This window comes from Aegilops tauschii, chromosome 3, assembly GCF_002575655.3.
Source record: "Aegilops tauschii subsp. strangulata cultivar AL8/78 chromosome 3, Aet v6.0, whole genome shotgun sequence".
NCBI lineage: Eukaryota > Viridiplantae > Streptophyta > Magnoliopsida > Poales > Poaceae > Aegilops > Aegilops tauschii.
In genome coordinates, this window is record NC_053037.3 from 334,947,593 (window position 1) to 334,964,572 (window position 16,980).

General features: G+C 49.4%; 1 protein-coding gene across 1 annotated transcript; it reads left to right on the forward strand.

The window, feature by feature from the left end:
• Positions 1-10,629: 10,629 nt before the first annotated feature.
• LOC141020991 (uncharacterized) lies at positions 10,630-11,755 on the forward strand. The gene is made up of 2 exons (XM_073495935.1): positions 10,630-10,683; positions 10,769-11,755. Exons 1-2 carry the CDS (start codon positions 10,665-10,667, stop codon positions 11,410-11,412), a joined length of 663 nt encoding a protein of 220 aa, XP_073352036.1. The 5' UTR covers positions 10,630-10,664; the 3' UTR covers positions 11,413-11,755.
• The last annotated feature ends 5,225 nt before the right edge of the window (positions 11,756-16,980 follow it).

The window sequence follows — 16,980 nt, forward strand, 5'->3', positions numbered from 1 at the left end:
TTTTTCTTTCTTTCGCGGGAGTCACGGTTTTGCGTCCGCGAGAGACACGGTTGTGCTTTCACGAGAGTCACGGCCGTGCCTCTCGGAAAGGGAAAAAACAAAACGCGTTTTTTTTCTTTCACGAGAGTCACAGTTTTGCTTCCGCGAGAGGCACAGTTGTGCTTTCACAAGAGTCACGGCCGTGCCTCTCGAAAAGGAAAAAAATACGCGTTTTCTGTTTTTTTTCTTTCGCGAGAGTCATTGTTTTGCTTTCGCCAGAGGCACGGTTGTGCTGTCGCGCGAGTCACGGCCGTGCCTCTTGGGAAAGAAAAAAAAACGCGTTTTCTGTTTTTTCCTTCCACGAGAGTCACGGTTTTGCTTCCACAAGAGGCACGATTCTGATTTCGCGAGAGGCACGGTCGTGCCTCTTTCGGAAAGGGAAAAAACCGTGCTCCCGGTTCGATTTTTTCGTCTGGTTTTTTCGTAAAAAAAGTTCGTCAAAACCTAACAACATGGGATCTAGTTTTGAAGATCTCGACGCGAGGAATCCAATGGTGAAAACGGTTCGAGATTTGGACACACGGTTTAAGAGAACAAACGTTTTGAATAAACGGATCTACGAAAAAGGGAAAACTCCCAGGTTGCGACAAGTGGCGCGCTGCATGTGCGCCACTTGTCGCGACCTGGGAAGGTGGAGTGTTCTTTGCAACGAGTACTCCTTAATTAATGATTTCGACCATTTTCGGCTCCTCCTTGGCAGCATTGGTGCTCTTGAGATCCCCTTCATTGTTACTCTACTTTATTTTTTGAGGAATTGTTACTCTAATTTTTTGCACCTTAGAACATCTCCAATGGCAGCCCTAAAATAGGTCAGTAGTCGGTTTTGGGGTATTTTGGGGGATGGGGAGGATCCTCTTCAACAGCAACCCTATCATATTTTTTGTAAAATGTTTTTTGGGCAGCCCAAAAAGAGGGCTCCTCGCGTTGCAAATATATGGCGCGAGAGGGGCTGCGGTAAACAAAAGCCTCCCTCCCCCCCCCCCCCCCCCCCCCCCCACCGCGTCGCCGTAGCCTGCAGATCTGCTGATCATTGGGCTTGTCGCCATCGGATCTACTCAATCCACCTCGCCACTGGCCGCCGGACCAACTAAATCGCCGCCGCCCATGAATCTCGTCCCACCGTCGTCGTAGACCGCCACTCCGCCCTCATCCGGTAGCTCTGTCGCGCCTCCCCAGTCCTCCGTGCGTCCTCGTCGCTGCCATGTCGTCGCCATGCCACCGAAGCTGAAGATCGGCTTCAGGGCAGTGCGGTTGTGGTCCCCCGGCTGGTACGACATGGAGTTCTAGCATGCGGACCATCGGTATTGGCTGGGCACCTTCCGGAGTGAGGACCTCGCGCATATGACATCGTGGTGTGGCGGCTCGGTCTGCCGACGGACATGCTCAACTTCCCAGAGATCGTCGGGGGGAAGGTCACCATTGTGACCTGCCCGACGAAGACGGAGACGAAGACCGATGTCGTCGCTGAGAAGAGTGACGAGAAGATGATGGCGAGGTTCGCGCGGGAGCACCTGAAGTACGCCCAATACGAGCAGGAGTGGTATTGGAAGAGGGTCATAGAGAAGAAGAAGAAGACGAAGAACGACGATGAGGCAGGACCTTCCTCTTCGAAGGTGGTGGTCAACGTCGAGTCGTCCGAAGACTACATTGATTGGAGCGACCTTAAGCGTGAGTGATGGTGAGGGTTCTGGCATCCGAGTGGGACAACAGGGACAACGGATAATGTGTATTTTGATAATTTAATTAGCATGCACAAGCTCTAGTAATTAGTTTAGTGTGTAGTAGCATGTGCTATGGATGTAACTTTTTTTTAAACGTCCAACATAGCTGGTTTTCATCCATTTAGCAGAGAGGGAGATGACAAAGGGTTGATCAAGTGATCATGAGCGTGAAACCGAAAAGAAATTACATCCATCCTAGAGCCCCAGTACTCCAGGCCATCTAAGCAAGCTTAAAGGGATCTCTCACGTCACATCCTCGAAGGGCTGCTGAATGCATCTTGCACCCGGCCAATCTCCATTTCTCCATGTCGCGCTTGCAAGCTTATGTAATGTGCCTCACATCAGCTTGCTTTCCTCTGAAAATGTAGGAGTTTCGCTCCAACCAGACATGCCAGGAGATGAGGGCGATCATAGTCTTCGTGCCTTTCCTGTGTCCTGGAGCCGCAGCAGATATGATCCTATGAATTCTATCCATCGTCGTCGTACCCATGCTCCACACTCCTTGGGTCAGTGTACTGCACCCAGTCCAAGTAGCCGCAATGCTCCAGACCTGCAGCGAGTCCGGGCATTCCCAGATCATGTGGTGAGAGGTCTCGAGGTTGCGTAGACACATGGGGCAGAAGTATCCATTTTCCCAGCCTCTTCGTTGTAGCCGGTCATTGCACCAGAGTTTGTCCAGATGCAGCAGCCAAAGGAAAATCTTGATTTTGCATGGAGCCCAGATCTTCCAGATGAGCATTCTGAAACTGCAAAGTTGGGCTCTGTCGAACTGGGCATTGTACGCCGATCTCGCCGAGTAGATGCCCAAACTGCAGAGCTTCCATTTGATCGTGTCCGGGGTTTCTGTTTCCAGGTTGAGGCCAGCTTGCCTAATTTCCCTTGCCAACTGAATGACTTGTTGGGCGATGTTGTTGTAGTCACCGTGGCGTAGGTCGAGGATCCACCGATCCTCGTGCAGGGCTTCTCTGACGCTTCTGTTCTTGCGGATGGACCTGGCGAAGAGCGTGGGGTAGGCCAGACGGAGTTTCCTCCCTCCCAGCCAAGAGCACGACCAAAAGGAAGCAGTAGTCCCGTCCCCGATGGTCACCGTAGTGGAAGCCGCAAAGAGAGCTCGGTGTATGGCGTCGCAGGGCATGCCAGTGCCTACCCAGGGTCTGGTTGGCTAATTCCAGGATTGCCAGAGCCATCGCAGCCACAGCGTATCACGCCCAAGATGCGACCCTATCCTAAAGGAACTCGAAGGTCCCATCAAGGATAGAAGCGCATCTTGAAGACGCTTATGCAAGGTGGATATCATTACATCAACATTACATAATAGATGGGGATACATACAAGGCATACAAATGCCGCAGGAATACATCAATACATCAAACACATGATCAACATCCGAGTACGGATGAAACATCAACAGAAGCTCGAACGACACCCACCCTGCTAGCCCAGGCTGCCGACCTGGAACCTATCCCCTGATCGAAGAAGAAGAAGGACTCCAAAACAAGTAACATCGCTCTCGCGTCATGATCATCGCAAAACCTGTACCTGCAACTGGTGTTGTAGTAATCTGTGAGCCACGAAGACTCAGCAATCCCATTACCATGGGTATCAAGACTAGCAAAGCTTAATGGGTAAGGAAGGGGGTAAAGTGGTGAGGTTGCAGCAGCGACTAAGCATGTATGGTGGCTAACATACGCAAATAAGAGCGAGAAGAGAAGCAACGGAACGGTCGTGAAACTAGCAATGATCAAGAAGTGATCCTGAACTCCTACTTACGTCAAACATAACCCAGAAACCGTGTTCACTTCCCGGACTCCGCCGAGAAGAGACCATCACGGCTACACACGCGGTTGATGCTTTTTAATTAAGTCAAGTGTCAAGTTCTCTACAACCGGATATTAACAAATTCCCATCTGCCACATAACCGCGGGCACGGCTTTCAAAAGATAATACCCTGCAGGGGTGTCCCAACTTAGCCCATTATAAGCTCTCACGATCAACGAAGGATATTCCTTCTCCCGGGAAGACCCGATCAGTCTCGGAATCCCGGTTACAAGACATTTCGACAATGGTAAAACAAGACCAACAAAGCCGCCCGGTGCGCCGACATCCCAATAGGAGCTGCACATATCTCGTTCTCAGGGCAACACCGGATAAGTCAAGCTACGAGTAAAACCAGCCCTCAAGTTTCCCCGAGGTGGCCCCGCAGGCTGCTCGGTTCGGACCAATACTTAGAGAAGCACTGGCCCGGGGGGGGGGGGGTTTAAAATAAAGATGACCCTCGGAATGTGCGACTCCCAAGGGAAAATGTTAGGTGAGGCAAATGTAAAACCAAGGTTGGGCCTTGCTGGAAGAGTTTTATTCAAAGCGAACTGTCAAGGGGGTCTCATAAATCACCCAACCGCGTAAGGGACGCAAAATCAAGGAACATAACACCGGTATGACGGAAACTAGGGCGGCAAGAGTGGAACAAAACACCAGGCATAAGGCCGAGCCTTCCACCCTTTACCAAGTATATAGATGCATTAATTAAATAAGAGATATTGTGATATCCCAACATAAACATAATCCAACATGGAGCAATCTTCATCTTCACCTGCAACTAGCAACGCTATAAGAGGGGCTGAGCAAAGCGGTAGCATAGCCAAACAACGGTTTGCTAGGAAGGGTGTCAAAGGTTAGAGGTTCATGGCAATTTGGGAGGCTTGAAGAGCAAGTGATAGGTAGCGCAGCATAGCGATAGAACGAAGCAACTAGCATAGCAATGATAGTAATGAGATCCAAGGTGACGGTCATCTTGGCTGAAATCCCGCTAGGAAGAAGAACGAGTCCATGAAGAAGATGAATCCACGAAGACGAACGAATCCTCACGATCGCAACGACACGGGAACTAACGAGAAGAAGCACACAACATGGTAAACACACCACACATGAACACGGCATGATGCTCAACCAAGTATGATGCATGACAAGGCTACATGAAGCTACACATGGCAAGAGATGATGCATACAAGAACACACATCAAAGCAAGTTTAAATGAGGCCGGAATTAACACATAACAATTCCGGTAAGTCCTGATATGCAAATTTCAAATTTGGTCCAGATCTGAATAAACCTTATGTTAAAGTTGTTAAACAGCACGTTAAGATGCACCGAGATGATCTACACGAAATTCTAGTCAAGTTACATATAAAGTTCATTAGATTCGGAGTTACGGCCTAGAAGATATGAGCAAAACAAGTTAAACATGGCATTGATGCAAAATGCATTCAAACATCAAACAAACACACTCAAGGCATGGGTGCAACATGATAGAGACTACATGCAAAACTAAGCAAGTTTCATATAGAGCACACTCCAAACGGAGCAACGGTGCAACACATACACTCCAAACAAGATATAACAACAATCTGTCCAAAACAGCAACTAGGCATATTGCAAGCATCGAAACAATATGCTACAGCACCTCAACATGAAAAAAAAGGCATGGAAATGATTTAAAGGTAAAGCATGACAAAACATGAACACTGAGCTATCTCCAGAAATCAATAGAACATGCTCAAAAGGACATGACAAGATTGCAAATAATAACAGATCACAGACTTAGCAGAAATCACTGGACATGGCAGAAATAACATCAGGTTGCAAAGTTTAGAGCTATCAAACAACATGCTACAGGAACATATCATAGCAAACAAAGGCATGGCATGAATCTACTAATTGCATAGAACAAAAGTCCCTTACTGAATATGAGCCTAAAAGGCACAGAAGATACGATGGCACCCATGTAAACATAGCAAGTAATATGACAGATTCAGACTTGGAAGAAAACAGAGCATGGCAGAAATAACGATAAGTAGGCATGTTGGTGAGCTTGAACCACTCACCACAGAGCAATACATGGCATGACAAGGTAACCAGCAGTAAGATGGCACAAATATGAAGCTAAGCATGGCAATATCATAGTCATAGGGTACATGGATCACTAGTAACAACCATGGCAAAATTGATTAACATGTAAACAATCTGCCAGGAACATTTTAAAGCAAAAGTAGAGCAAGATTAAGATATTCTAGAGCACTCCATAATTGCAAACATGGGCATGGATGGATAGAGCATAACATGTATAACAAAACATCCTTAGTGAACGTCTCCAGATTATGCATAGAATGACTTGTAGCAGCAGGTTTACATGGCAACAAAATATAACAGACTCGGACTTGGCAGAAATCACAGTGTCACAGAAATCAGCAACATCATGGAGGCTACTTTGCATGCTTGTGCTAGTCACCAAGTAGATCACAAAAATACAAGACAACACCACTGTAAAGATGGCATGATGTAGATCAAAACACATGTAGAGCTCATGCTCATAGGATGTACACACAAAATGCAATGAAAAAGATAAATCACCAAGTTCTGTAAACAGACAGCAGTTAACAGCATATAGCACTCTTGCAACGATGATTTGGGCATCAAGATGGACTCAAATGAACATGACACAATGGAACAAAATGAATATAATCTCATGATGAATCATTTGACATATTATATGCATGAAACGAAGCAGCACACATGGAGTTATAGCATGATGAATAATGCACCAGAAGGTTAAAAAAAATTGGGGGGGGGGGCGACCTGCGGATCTGGATCTGGATCCAGATCGGGCCGGCGAGCTGGGGCAGGGGCGGCGAGGCTCCGGTGGCCGGTAGCGACGGCGGAGGTCGGGGGCGGGGCCGGTGTCGTGGAATTGTCACGGCAGATGTCCTCGAGCTAGGACTTAGTCGTGGAGCCATCGCAACTAGGAAGCTTAAAGGGGTTAAGCGGGACAAGGAACACGAGGGTTATACTGGTTCGGCCCCTTACGGTGAAGGTGAAAGCCTACGTCCAGTTGAGGTGATATTGATTAGGGTTTCGATGAGCAGGGAGCTTGATTGCTATGCCTGGCTCTCGATCAGATCTTTCTCGTCCTGAACCGCCGCCGGGTCGCCCCTTTATATAGAGAGGTTGACGCCCAGCAGCTCTCAGAGTCCCGGCCGGCTCATAACAGTGGCCGGCTTGGACTCTTATCTATTCTTGCCTTACACGACAAGTTTACCCTAACGGCGGCTAATGCTACGGGCCTTAAGCCATCTCCGGGTCTTGGGCCCGTTATTGACCCGCCGTCTTCATCTTTGGTACTGGGCTTCGCGTAGTAGCCATCATGGGTAACCCGGCCCCTCCAGGGCGGGTGACTCCAATGGTTATATCCCCAACATTAGGCCCCAGATTGATTTGAGCCGGCTCATGTCAATCTTCAATCCCTTCAATAGAAAATCTCTGGCTTACAATCGTGTAAAGGCTATAACCCGTCGTGACGTCATCTTCTGGATTCCGGGTAACCTGCCGTGACGTCATCTTCCATTAAGTTAATTTTTTATTCTGTCACATCTCCAACGGATCGTTCTTTAATGGTCATCCCGAAGATCGAGGCACCTTTGTGGTGAGATAATCACACCGTGGCCTCCTCGTTTCTCGCGCCCACTTAAGAGCCTCGCCTTATAAATAGCCCGGCCCGATAAGCCTCCAGTCACACGTCTTCCTCCTCTCGCCACTGTTCTCCCGCTCGAGCTCCATCGCCGCCGCCGCCGCGGGTCTTCCTGTCTTCTCCAACTCAGGCCGCTGCATCAACCTGACGTGACCAGATAAACGGCGGCGACCTCCGCAACTCTCCAACACCCGTAAGCCCTTGTTACTCCATAGAATAGATCCGCGTTAGGGTTCTTGCTGTTCTTCCCGTGTTCGTCGCCGTTCATCGCGAGCTCTTGGTAGATTTCATTATTACCACCCCTTCTTGATATGTAGACTGTATAGAACTGTTGCGGTAGTTGTTTCACACCCGCTTCCAATGTATATAGATCTCTTTTCCCTGCATAAAGGATCCGTTCGAACCTATGAACTTCTTCTGCGTCTGTTTTAGGTCTAGAAACTTTCCTCTTTAGCCGACCGTTTTGATCCAAAATAATTACTGCGATCCGTGAAACCTGTTTTCACCATACTTAGTAAAAAACTGCATCTGCTGAGCTATGGCGGCTTACATTTCCGGCTTAAAAGAAGCCACGCGCCGTAAAATTCTCCGGCTCATTTATGATAAAGCTGTAGACAAGTTGAATTACTCTCAATACCTGCAGCGGCTTAGATAACCCGATGCATTTAGCCATATGTCATTAGGCCCCTTCATAAGCCGCCACGTTAAACATTAAACTGTAAACTTCCTCCGGCTTATAATTGAACCGGACATTTCCTTTTATCATAGGCTTCCGTCTTTCACCATGCCTCCCAAAGCTCCCAAAGCACCCATCACATGCAACTGGATGAGGTCCAACGTCACCGACGAAACCTTAGCGGACTTTGTGAAGACGGGTTACCTGCCCAAGAAGGATGTCATGTCTTACCACGTCCTTGACCCGTCAGAGGAGAGACCACAACCAAGGGACGGGGAGGTGGTAATATTTGCGGATCACATGAGCCGGGGCTTCGCACCGCCAGGCTCAAAGTTCTTTAGAGATGTGCTGAGCTTCTTTGATCTGCGGCCACAAGACATAGGACCCAATTCCGTGTCAAACATATGCAACTTCCAAGTATTCTGCGAAGTCTACCTTGGAGAAGAGCCCAGCCTTCTGCTCTTTAGAGAGCTATTCTATTTGAATGCCAGAATGAGTGCGCTAACGGACCGAGCCTGGAACTTGGTGGAATCTCCATTCAACGCCGGAGAGACTGCCTCTTTCCTTACGCTAAGCCGCCCAGCCATCCAAAGGATTGGAACCAGACGTGGTTTTACTGCCAGGATACGTCTCCGGCTGACGAGAGCCCTCTGCCTGGCTTTCGTGCCGTGCGTCTGGAAGCAAACCACCCTCTGCCCGACAAACTATCCCAGGCGGAGCGTCAACCTCTGATCCCCACCATCAACAAGATCAAGGCTCTCCTGGGCAACGGCCTCAACGGCATTGATCTGGTCTGGGTTTGGATCTCCTGGCGGGTGATCCCCTTGAGCCGCCGCCCCGGCTTAATGTGTGATTACACGGGCCGTAAAGATGACCCCCTGCGACATAGCCGCAACGATCTTCCTGAAGACGTTGTTGAAGATATGACCAAGGCCCTCTTGAACGAGAGCTTGGCAGACTGCGGGAGGACCGGCTTAAGCCCCTTCTGCAAGACCAACCCGGCCCCAGCGGTAAGCCGCTGATTTGAACATCTTATTTTCTCCTTTAGATAGTTTTCATCTGAACCTTAAGAAATCTTCATTGTATTTTTCAGGCTGATGATAAATTCTGGAAGGTCAAGTATGACCATGAGGCGGCCAAGAAGGCCAGGAAGGCTAAGAAAGCCGCCAGGAGAGCCGCTCCCCGTAAGAAGGGAAGCAGGCCTACTGCCTCAGAGCTGCTTCAACTAAGTGACAGCTCCGAGTCAGAGGTAACCCCTGAACCTGTAAGCTCTTGTTGTATTCCTTGTTTATTCCTGTCCACCTTATTGATACTGATCATCAGCAGGATGACACCGGAGCAAGTAACCCGGTGACTGAAGAGGTAATGACACTTTCCTCCGACTCGGAGCCCTTGCCAAGGCTGAAAGTCCGAAGAGTAACCCGGAAAGTAAGATTTTCACATCCTTTAGCTTATCAAGATCCTTAATTTCTTTTGAAGCAACAGATTCATGAGAGCCGGCGGCACACCCGGACCAACAAAGATGCAGACCTCTCTTCCGGCTTACCTGAAGCGTCGAGGAAGCGCCGGACCGAGGTTATTTCCCACTTATATCCTTTTCATCCTTTGGCGGGTGTTATACGTCAACCGCTAATTCTTCTGATTCAAACTATCAGGAAACTTCACCTTCCTCTGGTGACTCGATGCAATCGAACCTGCCGGCCTTCAAGACCGTACCCGGGTAATGATGATCTTCTCTTGTTGTGCTTATCTTTACTCATACTTTTGTACTAACCTTTTTGTCCTTTCAGTGCCCAGGCAAAGCTCAGCAAGAGGGCGAAGAAGAATAAGCCGGTCGAAGAGCCGGTCTTGCCTGAGCCGGAGGTTTCAGCTCAAGAGCCGCCAGCTGCCTCTGCTCCTGAAGCCACCACTCCAACCAACGAACCAGCCATGGAGACTTCCACTAACCCGGACATCTCCAGCCCGGCTCAGCCGGCCGATGACCCGGACGTGGTAATCACCCGGACGGAGTTTGTCGAGCCGGGGAGACCCACTGTGCTGGCTAAGTGCTCTGCGAAGGAAGAGTTGCTAGAGCGCCGCCGGGCCAAGCTGGACATCACCAACTACGCCAACCTGAGCATTGGAGAGATCATCTCCGGCTATGTCAATCAGGTGCACAGTAGCCGGGACTTGGAGATTGACATGGTGAAGCAGATACAGCAGAAGTCTGAGGTACCACTCTATCACTTACTGCATAGTCATCTTTACCATACTAGCCCCCAAGTCTACTACTTATGATAGGATATGTTGTAGACTTAATTTCCGGCTTACTTCCATGAACCGGTAATTTATAGATAGAAACTTTCGACATGCATTAGCCCCCAAGTGCCAAGTGTCTTTGCTTGGAAAGTGATTGGGACTTTAAAATCGCATAATAATTGTTCGTACTATAACCCGGAAATTGTGCAGGCTGCTTGCAAAAAATTTGAGGCGGATATCTCTGAGCTGAAGAACCGCCTGAAGACTCAGGAAACTGAGACCCAGAAGGCCAACGCCAAATTTGAGTCCAGTATTGCTGCTCAAGAGAAGATGAAGAAGAAGTTTGAGGCTGAAAGGAAAACTTGGGTCGAAGAGAAAGCTGCTCTGGTAAGCCGGGCCGAACAGGCGGAGAAGACTCTGATGGAGAGAACCGCCGAACTCTCCGGCTTAAAACGCCATGTGTCACAAATGGTCGCCGCAATCTTCGGTAAGTCCTTCTGCAGGCTTTGAACAAGTCTTTATGTCTCATAACTCCCATCATTGAGAACGGCTTATCTTACTTTGTTAAACAGGTCCCAGAAGCGCCAACCTCAATCAGAACGTGCTGACCAAGCTGAAGGCCGTGTACACCCTGGTGGAGCAACTCTACACCGGGTCACAGCGCGCTTTGGCCGTGGTGGCCCTATCCAATGAGGTTCCGACTCACCTGGCGGAAGTACTTCGCCGGCTGGCCGTTCTTCCTCAGCGTGTTCAAGAGCTGCGACGGGCCTCTGCAAGAGCCGGAGCCATAGCTGCTCTGAGCCGGGCCAAGGCTTTCCTTCCAGAGCTAGACCCGGCGGACATTGCACTTGGTTACCCCAGCTTGAAGGAAGACGGCACCCCTTTCGACCAAAAGGACTTTGCTGCCTGTGTGAAGATCGTGCGCCCGGTTGCCACCCTGATTGGGAATGACACTGATCTGACCAAGTACCAGCCGGGCTACGATGCAAAGAATCAGAGGATCCCCACTCCGCGTTATGAAGCTATCAACTTAGTCCCGCCGACTCGTAAGCACACCTTTGCCCCGGAAATTGACCCGGCCAGGTTAATTGACGAGGAAGCTCAATTTGAAGCTTTGAGCGGCATTGACTGGAAATCGTCAACCTTCCAGGTCTTGGGAACAGCCGGAGGAGCGGAGAGGGATGAGCCGGAAGTTTCGACCCGGCAAGCATCTTGACTCTTTAGGCGGCTTGTTAAACAATGCTTCACCCTTTTGGACTCGGGGAGTCTTGTAATAGAATAGGACCAACATTTCAACTTTGTCGTGCCATCGTGCACGTGCTGAATGCTTAATTCCATTGAAGTTGCTTCCTTATATTCTTCCGGGTCATAATTGATCATTCATTTTCCTTAAGCTCAAATAGTTGTCTTTAACTATCCTGCATAAAAAAACAAATCACAAGTCTCTAGGCGGCTTACCGCACTGAGAATCATAGTCTCATACATATAACCCGGAATATAAATCTGAGTCCCGAAAGACTGGTCCTCAATTATGTCCTTGATATAACCGTAATAACACACTTACAGGCCCTCAAGTACACTTCCGGTTTATATAACTCGGATAATAAGGTTGGTACCTCAACTCCGGTTTACCAGCCTTGATAATGCTGATTGTGTGCGACTAGCACTGTGAATCAAAGTTAAGCCGGCGGAATAAGAACCGTCGTGTACACTGTGGATACAATCAGAAGAACTTGTTGTAAATCAGAAAATCAAAACTCAGGGGCTTCCGGTTCGAATACGACCAGAGACCCGTCCCAAAGGGGTTTAAGCTAAGATTCGAATGCGATCATATAGCCCCCAGTGGGTTTGGCGATGCCGATCAAGAGGGTACCGACAGCTATGTTCTCTTTGGTTCGAATACGACCCATGTTTGAACAGGAAGCCCCGAATGACCTTAAGAGTTGTTTAACGACGCTGATTCGAATACGATCCACGTCGGTTCCCAAAGGGGGTTGAGCTATGATTCAAATATGATCAAAGAAAACTCCCCAATGAGCTCGGCACTTTGCCAATCAAATGGGTATCGACAGCTATGTTCTCTTTGGTTCGAATACGACCTATGTTTGAACAGGAAGCCCCCAAGTGATTATATTGCGTACGGCTAGATTCGAATACGATCATAAGCCGGATCCACCTCCAAGTTACCATGTGATATTGTAATGGAAACAACACATTTACCTTTGGAGGAGAAAAAAGGACAGAGGTCCTGCTTTATTGCTTATCATAATATATACATGGCTTATAGAGATATGTACATTATGAGAGCCGGTGGCTCAAGTGTAATAAGGCCGAAGCTGAGCTATGTTCCACGGCCGACGGGTCTCCTCCTCCGACTTGCGTGAATCTTTGTGCTCCCGAATATCAATGAGGTAATATGACCCGTTGTGCAAGTTCTTGCTGACCACAAAGGGTCCTTCCCAAGGCGGGGATAGCTTGTGCGCATCTGCTTGATCTTGGATGAGCCGGAGCACCAGATCACCTTCCTGGAAGACCCGGGACTTAACCCGGCGACTGTGATAACGGCGCAGGTCTTGTTGGTAAATTGCTGAGCGAGCTGCTGCCACGTCACGCTGCTCGTCCAACAAATCAAGAGCATCTTGGCACGCCTGTTCATTATCCGCCTCAACATAAGCCGCCACTCGAGGCGAGTCATGACGGATGTCACTGGGGAGGACTGCTTCCGCTCCATAAACCATGAAGAAGGGCGTGTAACCCGTAGACCTGTTAGGAGTAGTATTGATGCTCCATAATACGGAGGGTAACTCCTCAACCCAACAACCCGGCGTCCGTTGCAAAGGGACCAAAAGCCGGGGCTTGATGCCTTTTAGAATCTCCTGATTAGCTCTCTCAGCTTGACCATTGGATTGAGGGTGAGCCACTGATGAAACATCAAGTCGAATATGCTCTCGTTGACAAAACTCCTCCATGGCACCTTTGGACAGATTGGTACCATTGTCAGTTATAATGCTGTGTGGAAAGCCAAAGCGAAAGATCACCCTTTTCATGAACTGAACCGCGGTGGCTGCGTCACACTTGCTAACTGGCTCTGCTTCAACCCACTTTGTGAATTTGTCAACTGCCACCAAAAGGTGGGTCTTCTTGTCCTTGGACCTTTTAAAAGGCCCAACCATATCAAGCCCCGAGACCGCAAATGGCCAAGTGATTGGTATCATCCTCAGCTCCTGAGCCGGCACATGAGCCCGTCGCGAGAACCTCTGGCAACCATCACATTTACTGACCAAGTCCTCCGCATCAGCATGAGCCGCCAGCCAATAAAAACCATGACGAAAAGCCTTGGCCACAAGAGATTTTGAGCCGGCATGATGGCCACAATCCCCTTCGTGAATCTCACGCAGGATTTCTTGACCTTCCTCAGGGGAGACACAACGTTGGAATGCTCCCGTAACACCGCGGCGATGCAGCTCACCATTGATAACAACCATTGACTTAGACCGCCGGGTTATTTGCCTGGCCAAAGTTTCATCCTCAGGCAAATCTCCCCGGGTCATGTAAGCCAGATAGGGCACTGTCCAGTCCGGGATGATGTGGAGAGCCGCCACCAATTGTGCCTCCGGGTCAGGGACAGCCAAGTCTTCCTCTGTAGGCAACTTAACAGAAGGGTTATGCAAGACGTCCAGAAAAGTATTAGGCGGCACCGGTTTTCGCTGAGAGCCCAGCCAGCTTAAAGCATCAGCCGCCTCGTTCTTCCTGCGATTGATGTGCTCTACTTGGTAACCCTGAAAGTGTCCAGCAATGGCATCAACTTCACGGCGATAAGCCGCCATGAGAGGGTCCTTGGAATCCCACTTGCCTGATACTTGTTGAGCCACTAAGTCTGAGTCGCCGAAGCACCTTACCCGGCTCAAGCTCATCTCCTTAGCCATCTGAAGACCATGGAGCAAGGCCTCGTACTCAGCCGCATTGTTAGTGCAAGGAAACATCAACCGTAGCACATAATGGAACTTGTCACCTTTAGGGGAAGCCAATACAACTCCAGCCCCTGAGCCCTCCAATTGCCTGGACCCATCAAAGTGAATAGTCCAATATGTGTTATCCGGCTTTTCTTCGGGCACTTGTAGCTCTGTCCAATCGTTGATGAAATCCACCAAGGCTTGAGATTTAACAGCAGCGCGTGGTACGTATTTCAGACCATGAGGTCCGAGCTCTATAGCCCACTTAGCCACTCTCCCTGTGGCCTCTCTGTTTTGAATGATATCTCCAAGGGGGGCAGAACTGACCACAGTGATAGGGTGACCCTGGAAATAATGCTTAAGCTTCCGGCTTGCCATGAACACACCATAAACAAGCTTCTGCCAATGTGGATACCGCTGTTTGGACTCGATGAGCACTTCACTGACGTAATAAACCGGCCGCTGAACCGGATGCTCCTTGCCCTCTTCCTTGCGCTCCACCACCACCGCCACACTGACGGCCCGTGTGTTAGCAGCTACATACAGTAATAAAGGCTCCTTGTAAACTGGAGCAGCAAGGACTGGGGGCTCCGCCAGCTGTCTCTTCAAATCCTCAAAAGCAGTATTAGCAGCATCATTCCAGACAAAGTCATCAGTTTTCTTCATCAACTGGTACAATGGCATGGCCTTCTCACCCAAATGGCTTATAAACCGGCTTAAAGCAGCAATACGACCCGCCAGCCGCTGGACGTCGTTTATGCACACCGGCTTAGCCAGAGAGGTGATTGCCTTGATTTTCTCCGGGTTAGCTTCAATGCCTCTGTTAGAAACCAGAAAACCCAAGAGCTTGCCTGCAGGAACACCAAAAACACACTTGGCCGGGTTAAGCATCATCTTGTAGACCCGGAGATTATCAAAGGTTTCCCTTAGGTCATCTATCAAGGTTTCCTTCTCCCTGGACTTAACCACAATATCATCCACATAGGCATGAACATTGCGCCCAATCTGGTTATGAAGACAGTTCTGCACGCAACGCTGATAAGTCGCCTGTGCACTCTTGAGTCCAAAAGGCATAGACACATAGCAGAAGGCTCCAAAGGGAGTGATGAACACCATCTTCTCCTGGTCCTTAACTGCCATTTTAATCTGATGGTATCCAGAATAAGCATCCAAGAAACTTAAGCGCTCGCAACCCGTCGTAGCATCAATGATTTGATCAATACGGGGAAGGGCAAAAGGATCGGCCGGACATGCCTTGTTTAAGTCCGTGTAGTCCACACACATCCGCCAGGTGCCATTCTTCTTGAGCACAAGCACCGGGTTAGCTAACCACTATGGGTGAAAGACTTCAACGATAAACCCGGCCGCCAAGAGCCGGGCCACCTCTTCTCCAATGGCTTTCCGCCTTTCCTCATTAAACCGCCGAAGGAATTGCCTGACCGGCTTGAATTTCGGATCAACATTGAGTGTGTGCTCAGCGAGTTCTCTAGGTACACCTGGCATGTCAGAGGGTTTCCATGTAAAGATGTCCCTATTCTCACGGATGAACTCGATGAGCGCGCTTTCCTATCTTGGATCCAGATTGGCACTGATGCTGAACTGCTGAGATGAATCGCCTGGAACGAAATCAACAAGTTTAGTCTCATCAGCCGACTTAAATTTCATTGCCGGCTCATACTCCGTAGTCGGCTTTTTCAGAGAAGTCATATCTGTTGGGTCAACATTATCCTTGTAAAATTTTAACTCCTCTGTTGCACAAACAGATTCTGCATAAGCCGCATCGCCTTCCTCACACTCCAAGGCCACCTTGCGGCTGCCATGAACCGTAATGGTCCCACTGTGACCCTGCATTTTGAGCTGTAAATACACGTAACACGGCCGTGCCATGAACTTGGCATAAGCCGGCCGCCCAAATATGGCATGATACAGACTCCTTATCTTGACCACCTCAAAGGTCAATTTTTCCACTCTGTAGTTGTACTCGTCTCCAAAGGCCACTTCCAACTCGATCTTACCAACTGGATAAGCCGACTTACCAGGCACCACGCCATGGAAAATAGTATTGGACTGGCTGAGGTTCTTATCAATCAACCCCATACGACGGAAGGTCTCATAATAGAGGATGTTGATGCTGCTGCCTCCATCCATGAGTACCTTAGTGAACTTATATCCTCCCACCCGAGGAGCCACCACCAGGGCCAAGTGACCCAGATTATCAACCCCGGGAGGGTGATCCTCCCTACTCCACACAATAGGCTGCTCAGACCATCTTAAATAGCGTGGAACCGCCGGCTCAACAGCATTCACAGCCCTCTTATGAAGCTTCTGATCTCGCTTACACAGACTGGTGGTAAATACGTGATACTGTCCACCGTTAAGCTGCTTTGGATTGGTCTGATAACCCCCCTGCTGCTGTTGATGACCCTGGCCAGACTGCTGATTAAAGCCCCCTTGACCGTTCTGAGGATTAGAATGTGAGCCGCCGCCCGAGCCATGGAAACCGCTAGCACCTGAGCTGCCGCCCGGGCCATTGTTGCCATTAAAGGCATTGGAATTCTTGAAGGCCTTCATGATTGCGCAATCCTTCCATAGATGAGTAGCTGGCTTCTCCCTAGAGCCATGCCTCGGACAAGGCTCATTCAACAGCTGCTCCAGCGTCGGGCCTGACCCGCCGGCTCGGGGAGGTGGCCTCCCCTTGCGTCATTGGTTATTACCCAGTGAGCTGGCGTTGGCCACGAACTCTAGGCTGCCGTCTGCCTTATGCTTGCCACCTCCTTGGTTCCCCGGGTTATGCTGAGGACCCTTGCCATTGCCGTTCTTCTTTCCCTTCC